The following is an 18,800-nucleotide window of genomic DNA, read 5'->3' on the forward strand; positions in this document are numbered from 1 at the left end:
CTGACAGACTTAATCGTGTGACCTCGTTCAGCAATGGACTGAATGTAACAGACATGTATTTATACTTAAAAGTTATGCACCACAGCTTCAATAACCTGTGCATGAAACGTAACACTCAAACATATTTAAAGCGAGCCTGCCTACTGCAGCTTTAATTAGCTCTAATTAGTTTTAGTGTAAATGCAAAAACTCTTCCGTGAGATGAAAGAACCGTAGAGAAACATGGAGTGATAGAGAACTGTCAAAAAATGTCCGTGTGCACATAAAGAGACCAAAGGTGTTATGATTACAATAATCAGACCCATTTGCTCATCATTTTTTGTAGGACTTGCATCTGTTTTTTTTATTATTATTACGTCCATTAATAACTGAGCAGGGCTTTATTGACAGCGAACACTCAGGCACTCGCTTGCTTGAGATGTGTTAAGTGAGCCTGACGTGTTCTCAAGTGATCTTTAGAAAGGACACAACAAACGCTTTGTTTGTGGACGTAGCAGCGGCCCTTTGCCCTCAGATTCGCCCCAGCAGCACCCGTCAATTTATCCCCATCCCAGAATCACCCCCCCCAGCCCCCGCTCACAGGCAGCTTCAGTTCCCACAACCACCAACACCGATGACATTCATGCTCCAGTTTCAAACCTAACAAAACACTCACAGAGAGAGAGGGAGAGAGGGAGAGAGAGAGAGAGAGAGGGAGGATCCTGAACAAACCAAGTCCCCGTTCATGACTGTTTGCTGATCTGGATGAATAATGACAAAGCTGAGCAATTATTTGTAAATAATACATATTAATATGTTCATTTGATTTCAAAGCATGGTGCTGCTGTCAGCAGCGCTCATAAATATAAATTCAAATGTTAATTTTGCTCCGCGTAAAGAAAACGCTCGGATCTTAAGTCTTAATTATCACAACAGATGCAATGTCATACCATGGCCCGCCATACAAACTTTCAGTCATACATCTTTTAAGAGCAAATAAATCCATTTCCCCTGTGCTTTTATCACAGACGTCCTTCATCACAATCGTCATTTACCTGCAAGAGATTCCATCATCGAGATGCGATCACCCCCAGCGTGGCATTCACTCGCCTGTCATGGAGGATCTCAAGGGGAGTAATTCCTTATTCTGTCTCTGCTGGTGTCTGTTGGACATGATACTCTTACTCTATATATAAATTGTACCCTCTGACCTTCTAGTGCTATACAGGTGGGTATCAGGAGGGTTTAAGCTCGGTGCTTCCTTTCTAAAGCCTTTACTTGCGTAACTGAACAATGGATATGGGAACAGGTGAAACAAAATGACAGTACACCACAGAAGGAAGTGATGTCTATCTGTAGACAGTAGAATATATCAGTTACACCAGCGTCTGCCACACCAGTCCGTGTGCACTATGTTGCCGTACGTCTCATCAGTGCTGGTTGTGACGAGTGCAGAACGAGACGTGCCAGAGTTAAGCAGCAGCAAAGCAATGGTGCGAGCTCCAGCCCCAGAACACATGACAAGAATAAATAACTGTGAGGAAAAACTTGCCACAAAACACAACCACACAGCAGACAGCATCGAGATGTTTACGACAAACAAGATGTGTTGGCCAGTAGTAGATTTCTGGTTTCATGTGACCATTCAAGGCAAACCACAAAAGATAAAGGTAAAATATAGGCTGCATCAAACATACTTTTTTTTTAACAATCCAGCCTGAATGTAAATATCCACTCTTGTAGATCGCAGTCCAAAGTGAGTGGATTTATAAGTTCTGCATTGCTCTCTCTCTCTCTTTCACTCAACAAGAGTTTCCACAGTCATATGGCAGCTGCTTACATTTCGCCCCTTGTTCAGTCTCTAAAGGTCTGTGCAAAGGTAACACAGTAGGTAAAGTGTGGAATTGTCATCACCACATCAATATTACCTCTGTTACCGCTTCACCTGTGGCTAGAATTAGTCTTAGCTGTCATTCATGGGGCAAAACTACTGAATGTGAGAGGTTTCCAGAGAGGTCAAATTCAGTTTTCACCTAAAGAGCATGTTAGTTGTACATCCCACACATCTGTCACAAGTCTGTATCATGTAAATCTTGTGGCTCCAATCACAATAACACATTTATGAAGAAAGTGTGTTTATTTTACTTTTTTTCCCCATGTAACCTTTTCACATATCCCTGACTGTTTGAGCCACATGTGCACACGAGTTCCTCCACTAAACTGTGGAGGAAAGTATTTGCTATTACGTGTAATTGGAATCACCACGTTTTAGACGTGGATGTTTACAGGCGGCTCAGTGACGCGTCCTCCGCATCGGGATCCATAATTCCCAGTTTAATATAAACTTCCCCCCGGTCAGTTCGAACCCCTCGAGCCGCCCTGTGGCGACATTCAGCTTTGCTCCTTTAGGCAGTGTGCTGCAACTTCATATCGCCCGAGCCCCGCAGCCCGTCCTGAGAGAGACACACGCGTGAAGTGACAGTGCGCCACTCTCTATCATAAGCAGCAGAAAGGCCACATGAGGTGAACACATGTATGAAATACAAAGAGGGGGACGGGGGGGTACTGAACGGACCGCGCAAGGTGCAAAATCGGTAGTGGCTCTTTTTTTTGAACACACAGCCCACTTTTATTTTACAGTGTAAAACAGTGTAATACTCGTGTCTCGCTGCCGCACACATGCACTCCACCGGAAAAGAAACCCTCCAAATGAATAAAGTGAGCGCTTTACCTTGCTTGGATGGACCACAGAACAGCGAAAGAAGACACAACAGCCAGATTGTACTCTCCACCGCCATGTACAGTCTTTGATTTCCACCAGTGGGGTAGCAGCGTGCGTCTATACAATCAGCTCAATACCGTTAGAACGACATGCATACACCGGAATGCGCTATTGTCTCCTCCGGTGCGTAAAACAGTCTTTAAGAGTGTTTCGCTCTCTTTTGGTCAGTAGTGCCGTGGCTTTCCTCACAATGCGGCTGCGCTGCTCGGCCGTCGTGTCTCTCGGCGCTCCAACGCCATGTTGCGAACGAATGTTAAGTGTGTGTTGGCTGCTGCTGCTGGTCCACACACACACACACACACACACATACGCGCACGCACGCGCGCGTGCACATACACCAGACACTGGCTGGCTGGTCGTCGCTGGAGTCCTGCGAGGCTGGTGATACTCAACACACCCCTTTTTCTTTTTGTTCCGCTCCATGTCTTCCACCGACAATTGGGAGATCAGGTCAGAGCGGATACGTTACAGAAACACTTCAAATCAGATTTTTGTCAAGAAATATATTTTACCCCCAGCCACCCTCTCTCTCTCCCCCCCCTCCTCCTCAATCTCGCCCTCTGTCTGGGACGATGAATCTGTTATTAAGGCAAAGCATCTGTAATAACTGATCATGCGTTGCCCTGAATGAACCCAGTGTTGGATGCTTTTGAGCATCGCATGTTCAGATGTACATGTTCCATTGAGAATATTTGTAATCACGCAGAATCTGCCGTCTTTAATGTATATGCTGACATTGTATCGTTGTGTGTGCCTGTGTGTTTAATGTCAACAGTGTGTGTGTGTGTGCGTGTGTGTGTGTGCGACCATGCACCTTTGTTTACGCGCATCCATGGACATGCACGCATGGATGCTTGTGTGTGATAAAGCAGTTCTTAAAAAAAAGGCAAGAGAGGCACATGTTCTCCATGAGCAAGAGAAAGCAAGAGGAGGGGTGTGTGTGTGTGTGTGTGTGTGTGTGAGAAGGGGGTGTGGGTAGGGGGGGGGTCCCAATCCCAATCAATCAGCCAGCTCCTCCTGCACTGAGGCAGTGCTGAGAGACCCACTGACTTTTTTTTTTTTTCCCCTTTCCTTCTTTGCATGAAACCACAGAGTAGGAGCCAGCTGGAGCCCTGCCTCCCCAGATTAGACAAAGACTTGTGCAGCACTCCCAGCATCACTGATATAAGAAGCATCCCTACATTCATCAGGATGCGAATGTAAAAACAAAACAACAACAACAACAACAACAACAACAAAAAAGGCTGTAAACAGATACAGCCATTCACGTAGACATCAGAAAAGCTACTTGTTACATTGTGATGAATCACTCCAATAAGTGCAATATCCACCTTTTGATGATGTGACATCTCATAAAGTGGTTGTTGGGATGAAAGGGGGGTAAAAAAAAAGACCTATTACAGATTATTAAGGAGCAATCTTGCAACATTTCCAGTATAGTGTAACATTTATGGCTTTGAACATTGCCCCATTTTAGATTTAAAAAAAACGTGTGTGAGTCGAATGCTTTGTATACTGCAGAGAGCACGGAGAAGAAAGACAGGCAGCTATATGAACTAGTAATGAAGGTGTCTTCTGATGTCTTTGATAATAAAAAAGCTTGTCCTACCAGATTTCTCCAACTCGGTGTACTAATCTACGGATATATGATTGATTTGAGCCAGTGAAATGAAATGGGAAGGTTGCGTCTCCCAGGTGTCTGATTAAAGCAAATGTTTGGACCATCAGATTAGGTGATTGCATTGGAAATCTAATAGCATCGCTGTGTCCTCTGTGACTGTGTTCAAGCCATAATCTCCCCACTTTTCATTTTTGAAATAATGAACACAAACTACCAGCTGCTTGCACATCCCAAAAAATACTACAATATCAGTGTATAAATCATATAAAAGAAATAGCTTTGTTTAGTTTTGTTTAATTAAATGCTGTTTCCGCATATGCTGGTTTGGCTGTGTCCCTCTAATCATACGTGTGTGCACTGCTTTATTGCTGAAGTTGAAAGTCCATCCATCCATCTTCTACCGCTTTATCCTCCACATGAGGGGCGCACGGGGGGGGGCTTCACAGGACCACATAGAGACAAACAACATCCACTCTCACACTCACACCTACAGTCAATTTAGAGTTCTCAATTTACCTAATCCCCATAGTGCATGTTTTTGCATGTACAGAAAGGCCTTTTTGCTAAAAAGCCAAGAGTTGTAGCAGAAAGTGTTAAATACAGAAAATATGTCAAATAAATTCATGCTGTAGTGCCAACAGTCCAGACAGACAGATTAACAACTTGTGCCTCGCCAGAACCTCAAAAGCTGATTCCAGGAGCTACAACCTGCTCCCAGTTCTGTTCTTAATTATGAGTAACCTGATTCCTTTAAGGCACAACCTAACACAGTAACGCAGCAACAGTTGAAAGCCCATCTGCAAACTGTTACTCCCCACAGACCTGGCTGGCAATGTGCTGTGGCTGAGATTATGAGATTGGTGGATCTATGACTGAACACTGGACTCCCGTTACCATATTTAAAGCACTTTTGTACAAATTAAGACCAATGTGCTTCAGGACGTTCAGCACAAAATGGAGATCGAGGAGATTTTCTTTTCAAATTCATTGAACAAAAAAAAAAAGACAGTTGCCAAAAAACAGAGCGAGCCCAAAAATAAGAAATCTACTTTCACATTTGATACTCTGCCCACTGAGAGCAATTAGTATTGTGAATTTTCCGGCTTGAGTAGTTTCTCTTGGCAGTAGGAAGAAGCTCAATGTCACTGTTTTTTTCTCTGAAATCAATTAGATTTTTTTTTTTTTAACTACAGATAATAATGTAATTGTTTGGTGATGAGCTGAGCTGTTCTGCAGGACTCCAATATCCATACAGATAAACAATCTGTTCATGTATAGAGAAAGGCTTTTTTCTCTTCTTTAAATAACTACATAGGATGTAATGGACACGTTGCATACATGCCTTTTTTTTAAGAATGGAAAATAAATATAACCTATCCTACCTGTTTTTTTGCCCAGTAAATTACATTATAACATTATTATACAACACTTACAGGACACATTTATTTATGAACTTGAAGCAGAATATAGTTTAACTGTGATAACAAGCCTGCTCGGGTATGTTTCTCTGAACTAATAGCACATTATTCGCCCTGCCTAATGGTAATGACACATTCTCTTCATTACCACCACTCATAAAGAACATATACTGCATACTTAGTGATCATCTCCAGTGATTGCTACAAGAGATTATAGGTCATTTTAACAGCCGTTTAAGTAAATTGTCTGCACATGAACATGAAAACAGTTGAGTGAATTTTTCTCTCAGGGAAAAGGGAATTATAAAGAAATATGTATTGATGATTTCATTACGAGGCTCATTAGTCACTCTGTGGGGTATAGATTATAAAGTGCCTACACTGGTGATACTTTAGCCTTCAAAGTTTTTGTGTCGAATAAATGAACACAGGGTGATTCTAAAACTATTTAATCTCCTGGTTCTTCAGCCTTTATTTAAAATGCCTGTGTGCTTGTGAGTTCATACAACTGTGATTTTAAAACACTCATTTTCATTACTGTCATTCTCACAGCAGTCGAGCCTAATGTTTCAGAATCTGCTTGATTGTATGGCAATCAATGTGACTGTGTGGCAATCAGACACTCAGTCATTATTACTGGCCATGTATGATATGTTAATGAAAATGATTTGCCAAGCAGTCTCTTTGCTTTCATTTGTTGGTCTTTTATGTAGCAACGTCTCCTTTAATCCTTTAAATGAGTGAGAAAACTATGCTTTTTCAGCTTAATTTGTCAATGTCCAATGCAAAAAAAAGTCATAAATAACATCCATCCATCATCCATCCATCCATGTACAGCTCCTGCTTTGAGGGTCACCGGGGGGAGCTGAAGTCAATCTCAGCTGACATTGGGCAAGAGAACGTGAGCATGACATTGCACAAGCTTTGAAATTGAACCAAAACAACACGCAACATCACAATTGTAAACTACAAAAGTACAATTTTAGCATAGTATTCTAGAAAATCAGCAGTTTAAATGTCAAATTGCAAATGGTACAAGTCAACCTTCCCTCCTTTCTTCCCTTTCTTTGTATCCTTGACTCTTGGTCAATCGTGTTATAATCCTGAGTCTGTGCGGTTAGTGTTTTTAAATGGTGAGTACAGTAGCCTGCATGGTTACTGTCTTTTATTTTCCTCAAGGTCAGAGACACTTAGCTCCATCTGACAGCAGAGTGTCTCCTGAATAGTTAAGGAAAATACCACACGATCACTGACAAAGAGATAGAACACTGTCCCCTGCTGGGGGAACTGAGGAACGACCACATCAGGCACAGACACGGGTATTTACGTCAACTGTACAATGAAAGCACCAGCAATCAGAATAATGAAGGAGTGAATGAAGACAGATTTTGTTCTACATTTCCTCTGTAACTTCTCTGTCATTGTGATTTCATTAACTTTCCTTTAATTCACAAAGAACACAACCAACCTATAATCATCACATATGGACACGTGTCCTCCATTTCTATCTGTGTAATAAACGACAGTGAAATATTTAGTGAGCAAACACTGCATGCTGCAGTCCATGGTTCATATTTGGATATGTAAATGAGGTGGGTGTATGATTGCCCTGCCACAATGTTATTCCACCTCCTTCCGCTGGAGGGGTGCCCTCCACATACTTGGCCTGGAGGAAAACGTCTCCATAGAAACTGAAACAACTATGGCACATGGGCCCAGGGTGACTGGGCAAATGTTTTCTCTTTCACAGGACAATGAAAGTGGGGTGGCGTTGGCACTGGACTGCGATGGAGAGCATCAAGCAGGGACATTGAGTGTGGAACAAGAGTCACTTATTTTTACCTAATTTAAACTGCATTTACTCAGCCAATGATGAGAGGGATCAATTGATTGGGCTAACATGAGTGCAACATGTGCTGGAGTAAAATAAAACATTGCACATTACACAAGAAAATCTTTTGAAAACATTAAAAAAAAGATGTTAGAGGTATTGTCAATAAATCAATAAAAGTGAAAAGTTTATCATAGTATAATAAGTGACTCATTCACACATATTTGTGAAATGATGCACTTGAAATAGAATTTTTTAACATTAGATTATACCATGATGTGAGTTGGAAAATGCGTTTTAGAAATTGTATGCTGTTAGTTTTGTCCAGAAACCCCTTTCAACTTGTGTTTAATACTAAGCATATTCATTTTCTGTTTATATTGTTCATGTCCAGAAGTCTTTCTCCATAATATTAAAAGAAATGTATTGTGTTTCTGCATCCTGAAAATGATGATTTAAAAATTCTATACACCTATTTTGTGACAATGAATAAATGTCCATGTTAACATCACCCTTCATTTCCTCTCCTCTTTGCTTTGTACCCCCCCACCCCGACTCACCCACACATTTAATATCCTGCTGTCTATCTACACCATATCTACAGTGATTACATATCATGCGGCAGAGGGTCGAAAAAGTCATTGTGGCATGTCAGTGCCGTGTTGGCTCCCAAGCACTGCTGTTGAGCTGGAGTGGGTGGGCTGTCTTTAAAGAGGAGGACCATTACTCCCAGAAAGAGACAGCCCTTCTAATTAAAGAGTAGATTCTTAATCAAAATCTCAGCAGAAGCAAAGTGTTGTAGAAGGGCTCTCATCTTACTGGTCATGTCAATAGATTCCTTGTTGTTTGCAAAGGGGGGGGGGGGGGGGGGGGGGGCGAGAAGTAGAAAAAATAATGAGAATGACTGAGAAAGAAACAAGGGAGAACCAATTGTTGACGGCACTGCTATGCATGGGATTCTGTGCAAGGGATTTAGGCATGATGGTCTTCAAACAACATGTCAGAAGCTTGTCTAGACTGGAACTACCTCTGATAAATATTAATGGAGAGAGGAGAGGGAAAATAGGAGAGTGGCGGTGTGAGATAAGGGGAGGGAGAAGAGACAGATTTACCAGCTTCCCATCTAAAATGGCCTTGATCTAGTGGATGGTAGTTTGACAGTTGATTGAAGATTGTCTGTTAACTTATAAAGCAAAGCTTTCATTCTTTCTTGTCTGGATGACACTTAATTGTGTTATCAATCAATGTGTCCAGCCCATAACCAATTACATAATCAATGGTTACTTTAATGGGCTTTCTAATTTAAATTCGTCTTTCCAGTATAAACTGCATCTGCCCCATACGAGGGATCACACTGTCTGAGGACACCTCGTTCAGGGTTTGCAAAATGGATGCTCAAAGCAATATTGTTAGCGTTTGTAAGAGACACATAAGCATAAAGCTGGTTGTGCCACGTTCATTCCTCTAATCAAACAATTGCTTATGTGTCTCAGATTGGGTTGCTACTCTTAATTGACTTGTTTTTATCATTTAATCATGTTATAATTGTTGTTGTTGCATGGTTAGAGCTTCCACTGTTTGTGTGGTATTTGCATCTGTACAATTGGAAACACAGTATTTTGTGGAAAAGACACTGAACAATATTTCTGCATTTAAAATGTGCTTTGAATTAGTGCATCAATTGTTTTTGCTCCAGCAGTCATTCATCACAGCATGAGTTATTACTTCAAATGACAAGGATCGGTCTATTCTACTGCCTTGCACCACTGAAATTACTAATAGGCTAGAATGACATGAGGACAGGGATAACACTTACCCACATTTTCCTGGGAGGAGTAATCTGATGCCCTGGCAACTGTTCGAATTTGACAGATTCGACACTTAATAACCCCACTATACATTCGCTTCAAACAGTCCCACTATATGTTGTTCTACGGCGGCCATGCTTAAATTCTTATTCTTATCCTGCCGTTTATTTGGCCATTAACTAATTCCACACACTTGAACGTAGAAACCTCATTCGAACTTCAAAGCGTTCACAAAAAAACGGAAATGAAATGTTTCAGTTACAGTTAAAATGTCGTGGAATTTCAATTTCATATTGGCGTGTGTTGCATTGAAGGTTCCGAGCTGGAGAGGATGAGAGTGGATAGAGGTTGTCCAGCTCTTTAAAAATAATTTTCTCTTCAACTTGACGTTTCACCTCTCATCCAAGAGGCTTCTTCAGCTCTGACTAACGGGTGGAAAAATACAGTTATTTAGCCTCCGAAGCTGGAACCACCTGTTGAGAGTGTCGTTAAGTTTAACAATGCAGATCGTTCACCTCTATCATATCATCCCCAACAGCCTTCGCCTGGGGTTCTACAATAAAGAGACACAGAATTGAGCGAATCCTACAGAGAGTCCAGAACCAGCTCCTCAACAAGATCCATTTTACAGTCGACGCAACATGAAGAGCTCACATCACATCTTTTCATCTGAGGTCCCGGGAAGCAGCAAACACTTTTGTGGAGAAGACACAGTCATCACAACACACCAAAGGTAAAGAAAGGCAGATCAGGAAATGTACAAAATTGCAGTCAAGATGCGATAACTCCTCTCACAACAAAGATTTGATGTGTAGGAGAACAAGAGAATCCTCACCCAACCTGGAAAAGAATATCTTGGCCAAGGGCTAAACTTAAGTATAACTCAAAGTATGAGCCACCCTGTCTAGTGCCAAAGCACCTCCCTTGAATCTCACAACAGAAGAGGGGGAAGGTGCTCACATCGCTACACAAATCGGGACATTGCCATCATACCGGGGAGATGTACGGTGGTGCTCAACGCTGCAGACTATCGTGTCAAGGTGACTAGTCTTCTCAGTAACACTGAAGTGGGACCCCACCAGCGGATACAGGACAAATGTCGTGATATGTCAGCAATTAAACTTAAAGTTGGCTGAAGATAACATTTTCTCTCACACTGGGAATTCCAATTCTTGCATCTGTAGATTTCCCAAATTTCACAGGAAAGGAGCCCCATCATAAGACACATCATCAGCAGCATCAACTCTGTGACTCTGCCACAATTTTAGCAACAGCATACATCACCACATCAGGAATTCCCAGGACTTTGCAACCAAAGCCACAGGGATTGAACTCTAAACATTTAGAACTATATATATATATATATATATATATATATATATATATATATATATATATATATATATATATATATATATATATATAGATAGATAGATATACATACATATATATATACATGGATATATGTATAGACAAATGCTACTTCTGAGATTGATGAACTCACTTTGGCTCAGGTTTTGCTGCTCAGTGGCAACAGAACACGTAGATGAGTGAAAGCGCAATAACTCAGTTTGTATTAAACAGCTTCAGGGAAGTATCTTTTGACAGAGAGCCAGCTGAAACCTGTTTATTTTCTCTTCTGTGTATAATCCCTTTGCAGTGGCAGGTTGATTTCATGATTTACTTAAAACAAAGAATGAGGTGAGAGAGAAACACCAACACACTGGTATTGTGTTACACAATATTTATAAAAATAACACACTAACTACACTATTAGACTAGACTAACAGGGTAATGTAACGTCCCAAAAGAACATTCTCCCTAGAATGACACTTACCACATACTAAGCACTTTAGACAAAGACTCAAGAGAAAATCAGCTGATTAATGCTTACACTTATTTGTGATTACAGGACAAGGACATCATGTACATTATGTTGGAAGAGATTTTCTATGACAATGTCGGTAATTAGAAATCCTTATGTTTTCAGGTAAGAAAAAATAGTGCTACAGGTCAGAGTCAAAGCTAAAGATAATCAGTAAAATTGGCAAATTACACAATTACAATCATCAATGTTGATCACAGTCACAGTGTCACAGTTATCTTTTAACTAATTGTCTGCGTATTGACCCATGTAGCTTATTTGAGACATGTCACTGCTGTATAACTTCTTTTTTTTGTCTTTTAGTTTCTCCCTCTCTAAGGTTCACCACAAGGAATGATCCACATATTTGATTTGGCAGATATTTTTACGCTGGATGTTCTTCCTGACACAACCCTCCCATGAATCCGGTCTTGGGACTGGCTTGTTGCTGCAGTTTGGATCTTGCTAATAGGTGAACTATCAGTCCGCTAATTAAAAGAACGTTTGAAAGTGAAAGCCAATTGAAAGGTGTGAGAAACAGTTTGCCAAGACTGTTTAGCTCATTGTGCAAACCTAGATGGAGTCAAAATAAAAGTAAAGGGTCAGCAACAAATTCAAGGCTCATATCCAAGTTCCGCTGGTAGGAGCAGTGACCAGAATGGCATAGGACAGCTCTGTATTACAAGGGCTACGCTAAAGCTGACTTTGTGTATAAAAAAAAAAAACCCATAGTATAGTATAGTAATTGTGGTGCAGGAAACATTTTTTTGGTTAAGGCAGAATAGCAACACTGCACTGCAAAAATGCATTTAAGTATAGAATACAGATTCACCACAAGCAATAAAACTACTTTATGTTGTACTTAAAAGTCATATTATACAGCATTGCCTCAGTCACTGTAGCCACAGGCACCAAATGTAAAGCAATGCATCATATTTTGAGTGACACAAGTATCATAAACTCAAAATACAAGTAGTACAAACAACGTATGTTGTCACACAATCCTATGTAAATGTGGCTGTAGCACTAATGTAGAGTTAATCTGTTGTTTCATTATTGGGTGAATATTAATATTTACAGTGAGTCGTCTACGTTGTAGGTTACTGTAAATGTATGTTTCAGAACCATGGACAGAGAGCCGAACAGTGATTGGGTCAACAACACAACGTCAAGGATTAGAGTAATCCGCCCACTGGTCTGATTGGTCCAGAGTTAGGACAGTTGGGATTAGTTTCTCCGGTCAAACCGTCAGTTAGAAAATATTACAATAATCTAATAGTTTACGAGTAAACGTCGTCCTATTGGGAGTCATAGTCCATTCACGGCGCAGCTGAAGCCTCCAGCGAAGACCGAGTGTGAGCAGAGACGCGGGCTGCTCTCTGGAGGAGGTAAGCAGATTAGGTGTCCCTTGGAATCCGTAATTCCTGGCTATGATGTCCATCTCTGTCAATCTGTCTTCGCACGTGCACGTACATATTGCTGGCGCTCTGCATCCGTCAAATGCGTTTTGCATCTGATTGCAATGTTTGCGCTATTTCTGGCGGTCTCTTTGACGTTAATGTAATTGTAACCGTTATCGCCACCGCTAAGACGTGCCTTAAGGGCTGTGATATTAAATCCCCCAGCACAGTGTTAGCGGGTGGAGTATACCCCCACTCTGTGAAACGTTTCATTCTCATGAACACACACACGAGAACAAACTGCAAATGACATTATAAATGTTTTTTAACAACTTAATCTCAACCTGCAGTTCCCCCCCTGACTTGACAGGATCAAGAGACTGAGGGAGTGGATCTAATAGGCAAACCTGACATTGCATCCACATGGCAGGTCAGTTATTACATTGTCATGCACCTCAGGGAATAAAGATTGCCATCTGCTCCCTGTCATATAACAGATATGAATTCATTTGTTGCAGAGAACAACTTCCCCCCGCTGCCTGGATTCATTCCACTAAAGCCATGTTTCTATCAGGACTTTGACGAGATCCCCGAACAGCACCGCAGCATGTGCAAGAAGATGTACCACCTGTGGATGTGTGAGTGCACTGAGCAGCTTCAGCACACCATTTTACCTTATCCATACACCTCACTATTAAATCGACTTTGGAGCTTAATTGTTGACGATGAAACTTTGAATCGACTCGGTGGAATATGCCAAGGCAGAAGTCCTTAAAGGAAAATGAAATCATCTGAATTCTCCTGGAGGTCCCATAAACCGACTTCTCCTCTGTGTTACAGCGATGTAACAGAAGGGCAATGGTTTATATGAATCCTTTTGCTCCAAAAACATTTTATTTTTATTGGCTGTGACTGTAATAACCTGACTGGTTTATTTGCTAATGAGTCATAGCACTGACCAGATGGCCTTGGTTTGAGCAGAGCAGTTAACTTTGAAACTGTGTTAAATAATTTTGCCAGAAGCACTTTCATCAAAGTTTATTACACCATAAACAAGCAGTACAATGGTGTTTGTTACATCGCTCTGCTCTGGAAGCTCCCTGCTTGGCAATGAAGGCATGTAAGGTAGTCAAGGGCAGGACGTGTGGTATTAGATAAAGCCCAAAGCAGGTGCTCTAGGAAAAATAATATCACAAATCACAAAGATAACTGTGAAAGAAAAACAGGCGAACAATGAAAATAAAGGGGAATTTTGGTTGAATCAAGATCATCTCCCAACTGTAGACCCCCCACTGATTTGATTTGTTGTCACAGTCAACAATGTCAAACAAGGTTTTTCATATGAAATAAACATGTAAACATCAAGAGACACATACTTGCCACTCTAATCTTTTGTCACTTTTCTCTTTCTAGGTTTAAATTTATTTGTAATTGATAAACATAAGCAGGTATTCTAACGCTCCGTCTGTCTCTGGGTGTGCTGCTTCTTTTTCCTTCTTTGTACCAATTATCTGTGGTTGTCTTTGTGTATCTTGTCATCTAGCACATGATTACGTTGTGCAAACATTATATGCACTTTGCGTTTAACACTTTGCTTTTTACATTCAGTCAGTGCATTTAGATCATTCATTCTTACTCCATCATTTGATTTTAAAAAGCATGCTCCCCCCCCACTGTGCATCAAGGAAAATTAAAGTGTTTACTTAGTAGCTGTCATGTTACAGCTGCGTTCCGCGTCGTAATTTTCTTTTGAGGCACTCTACATTCCCTCTGTGGACAAAAATTGTAAACTGATTGGCCGCCTTTGCTGTTTTAGTGAAGACACGTGGAACCAAAGCACAGCACTTCAATTAGAACCAAGTGCAACTTACTGTTCAGCTGGAGTAGATTCACAATATTACTGAGAATGAATAGAAAACGAGATAAACACAGAGTGTAAGCCACATGTCAATACCACAGCATGTCTTTTGTGTGTTCAAGTGTGCATCTGCATGTGTACATTTACATTGCTGAAGACATTTTAGCAAACGATGCCAATAACAATGTAAAAATGTCTGTTGTGGTCCCACAGTGAACAGCGCCACACTCACTGTGAATCTCATTGGCTGCTTTGTTTGGATGTTCGGTGGAGGTGGAGTGACCAACTTTGGACTGGCCATCATCTGGCTGCTCATGTTCACTCCCTGCTCTTATGTCTGTTGGTTTAGGCCCATCTACAAGGCCTTCAAGTAAGTCACATGTGAAGAAGTAAAATTCTCACTGTATTTTGGTTGTTTTAAGCAACACAGTAATAGTAATCTGTTTCATTGAGGTTCAAGCTACTTATAGACAGATATTCATAAAAGTTAGATAGTTTTGTATTACATTTCACCTTGTTAATTGTTTTTTGGAGGTATGGCCCTTGTTATGAATGTCATTTTAATAATACACTATGAGCAACTTCTCCAGTTTGACAGATCAGAAAACTCCTGTAGACCACGCATCATTCTCCTCGTAGACCACAGTAGGGAACAAGGCATCTGAAGATGCCGATTTCTGAGATCTTACATTGCATCTTCTCAAGTGTCCATCAACAAAAACTCTGTATGATGTTGCATTGTTGTAAACAAAGTGACATCCACCATGCACTGCTTTGAGAAACTTAAAATAACGTAAACAGTTCTTTCTGGAAACACTAAAACACCCAGATCTACCTGTGTACTGTTTATCTCCCTGGCCTGCAAATTGGTCCCTGACCAGACCAGTACAGAATTGAATAGAATAGAATAAAATAAAAAAGAATAGAATAGGACATCTAGTCGCATATATTGACCTCCTCAAGATTACAATGATGACCAAGAACCTTCACAGACAATAGAATAGAAAGCTTTACTGTCATCGTACAGAATCCAGTGAGGTAATGCTATTCAACCCTGTTTAGTGCGTACAGTATGTAAGAGATCCCTGAACAGAAGAGCAAAGAGCTGCTGCACTCTCCTGTGCACATATTACAGTATCCAAATGCTTTAATACAAAAGCAAGGTCTGGGCATCAGCTGGTGGACACACAAAACATAACCCAAACAGTGGCACATTGTGGTGATAGAGGAAGAGAGGTCATGACCAATTATTATTACCGTAAAGCACTGGTGAAGGAGAAAACTACTCAGCTTCATTCATTCATTCATTCATTCATTCATTCGTCTTCTACCACTTTATCCTCAACATATCCCAGACAGTTGTCAGTATAGACAATCACAGTGCATGCCACATAACCATAACCATAACCATAGCTTCTTTGGTTCAATTATGGCTGCATGTCATAGAAAAATGGAGAAAAGACTAAAATATGCAAACAAAAAATAACATGAAAAAATATTTTCTCTTTTTTTTATAGGAGTGACAGCTCCTTCAACTTCATGCTGTTCTTCTTTGTGTTCATGGCCCAAGTTGGAATCAGCATCATCCAAAGCATAGGCATCCCTGGATGGGGAGTATGGTAAATATCAACATTTTCCACATATTTATCTCAACTTCGTTTTTTTAACAGCCATAAACATAAAAGCAATGTTACTCAGCATATTCAGAATGATACAAAGATTTGGATTGAAATCTTAATTGAATGCCTTTCTTTAAGAAGATTTCTTTGAAGAAAGTCAGAATGATTTGAATAAATTATTCTCACAAAAACAACTTCGGTGTTAGTTAGGTTAGGATAAGGATAAAAGGGAAGTGACAATGCTTTGTACTTCATCAGTCGAGAGAGCAACAGAAGAATGTTTCCTGCATAATTATTCAAGCATTGATAGATTAATTTATAGTTATACCACAAGCATAAAAAAAAAAAAAAAATCAAAGTTATTTTAATAAGAATGTGAAAGCCTGCTTTGAATTAAACTCTTGAGGATTAAGCAGTAAATCCAGTCAGGTAGACAGTTTTTTTTCTACACCTTCTTCACTGGCTCCATTAACATGACAGTGATGGACCATTAGAAATTGCCCTCATATAACATTTATGATAGTCCTGTTATTAGATTTTGAGAGACCGTTAAAAAATTATCCTCAAAATGTCACCTGACTCAGGCTGATGATCAGAAATGAACATTATGACGGCCTCCATAAAGTTTATAAATGTCAGCATGTGCAACTGGAGATCCTCATGTATACATACGTGAGCTTCGTATCGCAGCATTTTAAGTCCACATTATTATTGGCGTTTAACATCCAGGTGTTCTGGGGAACAGCAGATATTCCAAAAAACAATTCACACTGTGTTAAATGTTTTGATGCAATAGAACAATCTCTGTCTTTCTCAGTGGGTGGCTGGCAACCATCTCCTTCTTCAGCTATAATATTTTGATTGCACTGATCATGCTGGTTCCTACAATCATGTTCACTGCTGTGGCCTCATTGTCCTTCATTGCTCTCACCAGGGTAAGTATAAAACACTATATAGCACTTTTAAAAGGGGCAAAATAGGGAAAATATTTGAATTTATTAATACTCATCAACTTTTTTTCATATTAGTAAATCAAAAATAAATAATTTGTGGATTATAACTTGTCACCAGATCCATAATTCGTACCGCGGCAGTGGAGCCAGCATGTCCAGAGCACAGGAGGAATGGGCCACAGGAGCCTGGAAGAACCCTCATGTTCAGGCAGTGGCCCAGGAGGCCGCCATGGGAGCAGCTACCGGAGGCATGCAGAGCCAGTCCTCCAGCCCACAGTATAATGACAACCAGATGTAATCTCTTAACAGCAAGAGGTGTCAAAGAAAGGATGTGACAGTAATGCCAAAGTTTGAGCAGGAGGGTTTCCGAATGGTTAGAGAGTTCCCACGGTGTACTGTAAAGTTTCAGAAGAAAAAAATAAATAAAAATGTAGCATATCTTTAGAATTTGGTTACAGTGTCAATCATTTGAAACACTGTTGTCACTGGATAAGTAAACACCTCTGAGGGGACACTGGTTTTTAAAGGGCATACTGATTACTTTTAATGTTCTATATTATTTCATAAGTTTGAAATGTTTAACTAGTTTATTTAAATGTGTATTTCTGTTAGTGGCTCCATTATGAGAGCTCTGTGCAGTGAGTCGGTTTGTAAAAAAACCTTTTTTTGTCATTGGGATTTAAATATTTGGTATCAGTTGATGTAAAGAGTATTGTTGCTGTATAAATGTGTAAAAAGATGAAAGATTATATCATTTAATATATTTTTAGGTTTTCTTTCATTATAAACTCAGGTTAAACAAAAGATTCATTGCGATTGTGTGACTGTATTTCACCTCAGCACTACTTTGTCGTGTTTCTATGCATAAGATAAATCATGAAAATGAAATGTGTAAAATGTACACTGCACAGTTTTTACAGGTCTTTAGATGGTTTGGACACAGAAAATGTAATCGTCCTTGAAACTGTTTCTTTGGTAAGTTGCTGACATTAAAAAACTATTTAAATTTGTTCTATGACAATTATTAGAAAAGAGAAAGATGAGAAAATTGAAATACTTGCAACCAATGTGTTGTAGTTGGCTTTGTTTTTATACTGAATGTCAGTTCAGGTGGGTTTTTTTTTCCTGCAGTGTGCAGACGTGTCTGCTGCTGTATGGCTGATTGACCACAGAGAGGCGCTGGTGCTTTTAGTATGAAATAAAATACTCTTAACATGTACAGATTACCTTCATTAATCCTTCATAAATCATAGGCTACATGTACAGTAGGTCCTTCTATTTCCAGTTTCTCTGTATTTGCCAGTTTTGCATAACTTTTTCTCCACCATATCACCAAATAAGAGCAACGGAAATCAACGTAATCACCAAAGACGCACTCACGGCAACAAATATGAAATATTGTGTTGCTTATGGTACATGTGACATTATTCTTGTGTCACATCCATGGTCATTTGCACCCGTGTGCAGCCTCACTGGAGAAAATGTGTTGCTCAATGATACTTCAAGGACAGTTGATCGTGAACAGCACATCATCACTCACTGACCAAGGGTTTTGAAATGCAGACAACAAGCTTATGTCTGACTTTATGTGACGCACTAACTGCATTTAACGTTGGATTCCGCATTCCAGTGAGAGGTGGATGTCTTGATGATGATGATTCACTTTA

At 40.1% G+C, this 18,800-nt stretch overlaps 2 protein-coding genes across 4 annotated transcripts in view; one reads left to right on the forward strand and one right to left on the reverse strand.

Moving 5' to 3' along the window:
• Positions 1–3,197, reverse strand: part of igdcc4 (immunoglobulin superfamily, DCC subclass, member 4) — a 44,953-nt gene extending 41,756 nt beyond the window's left edge. Inside the window, exon 1 of one of the 2 annotated variants that reach the window (XM_058629482.1) lies at positions 2,711–3,197. In XM_058629482.1, coding sequence (XP_058485465.1) covers positions 2,711–2,777 — 67 coding nt within the window. In that variant the 5' untranslated portion in view covers positions 2,778–3,197. The remainder of the gene's footprint in view (positions 1–2,710) is intronic. The other variant, XM_058629481.1, reaches the window with a different exon arrangement.
• Positions 3,198–12,524: 9,327 nt separating this feature from the next.
• On the forward strand, positions 12,525–18,143 carry LOC131459720 (secretory carrier-associated membrane protein 5-like). Of its 2 annotated transcripts, none has more exons than XM_058629783.1 (7): positions 12,525–12,691; positions 13,054–13,133; positions 13,222–13,341; positions 14,775–14,931; positions 16,079–16,180; positions 16,998–17,115; positions 17,252–18,143. In XM_058629783.1, the coding sequence occupies exons 2-7, from the start codon at positions 13,127–13,129 to the stop codon at positions 17,429–17,431; spliced, it is 684 nt and encodes a 227-aa protein (XP_058485766.1). In that variant the 5' UTR covers positions 12,525–12,691; positions 13,054–13,126; the 3' UTR covers positions 17,432–18,143. The 2 variants fall into 2 exon arrangements, with proteins under 2 accessions (XP_058485766.1, XP_058485767.1); XM_058629784.1 differs by having other exon boundaries at positions 13,074–13,133.
• Positions 18,144–18,800: the final 657 nt, after the last annotated feature.

Source organism: Solea solea, chromosome 5, assembly GCF_958295425.1.
Source record: "Solea solea chromosome 5, fSolSol10.1, whole genome shotgun sequence".
NCBI classification, from domain to species: Eukaryota; Metazoa; Chordata; class Actinopteri; order Pleuronectiformes; family Soleidae; genus Solea; species Solea solea.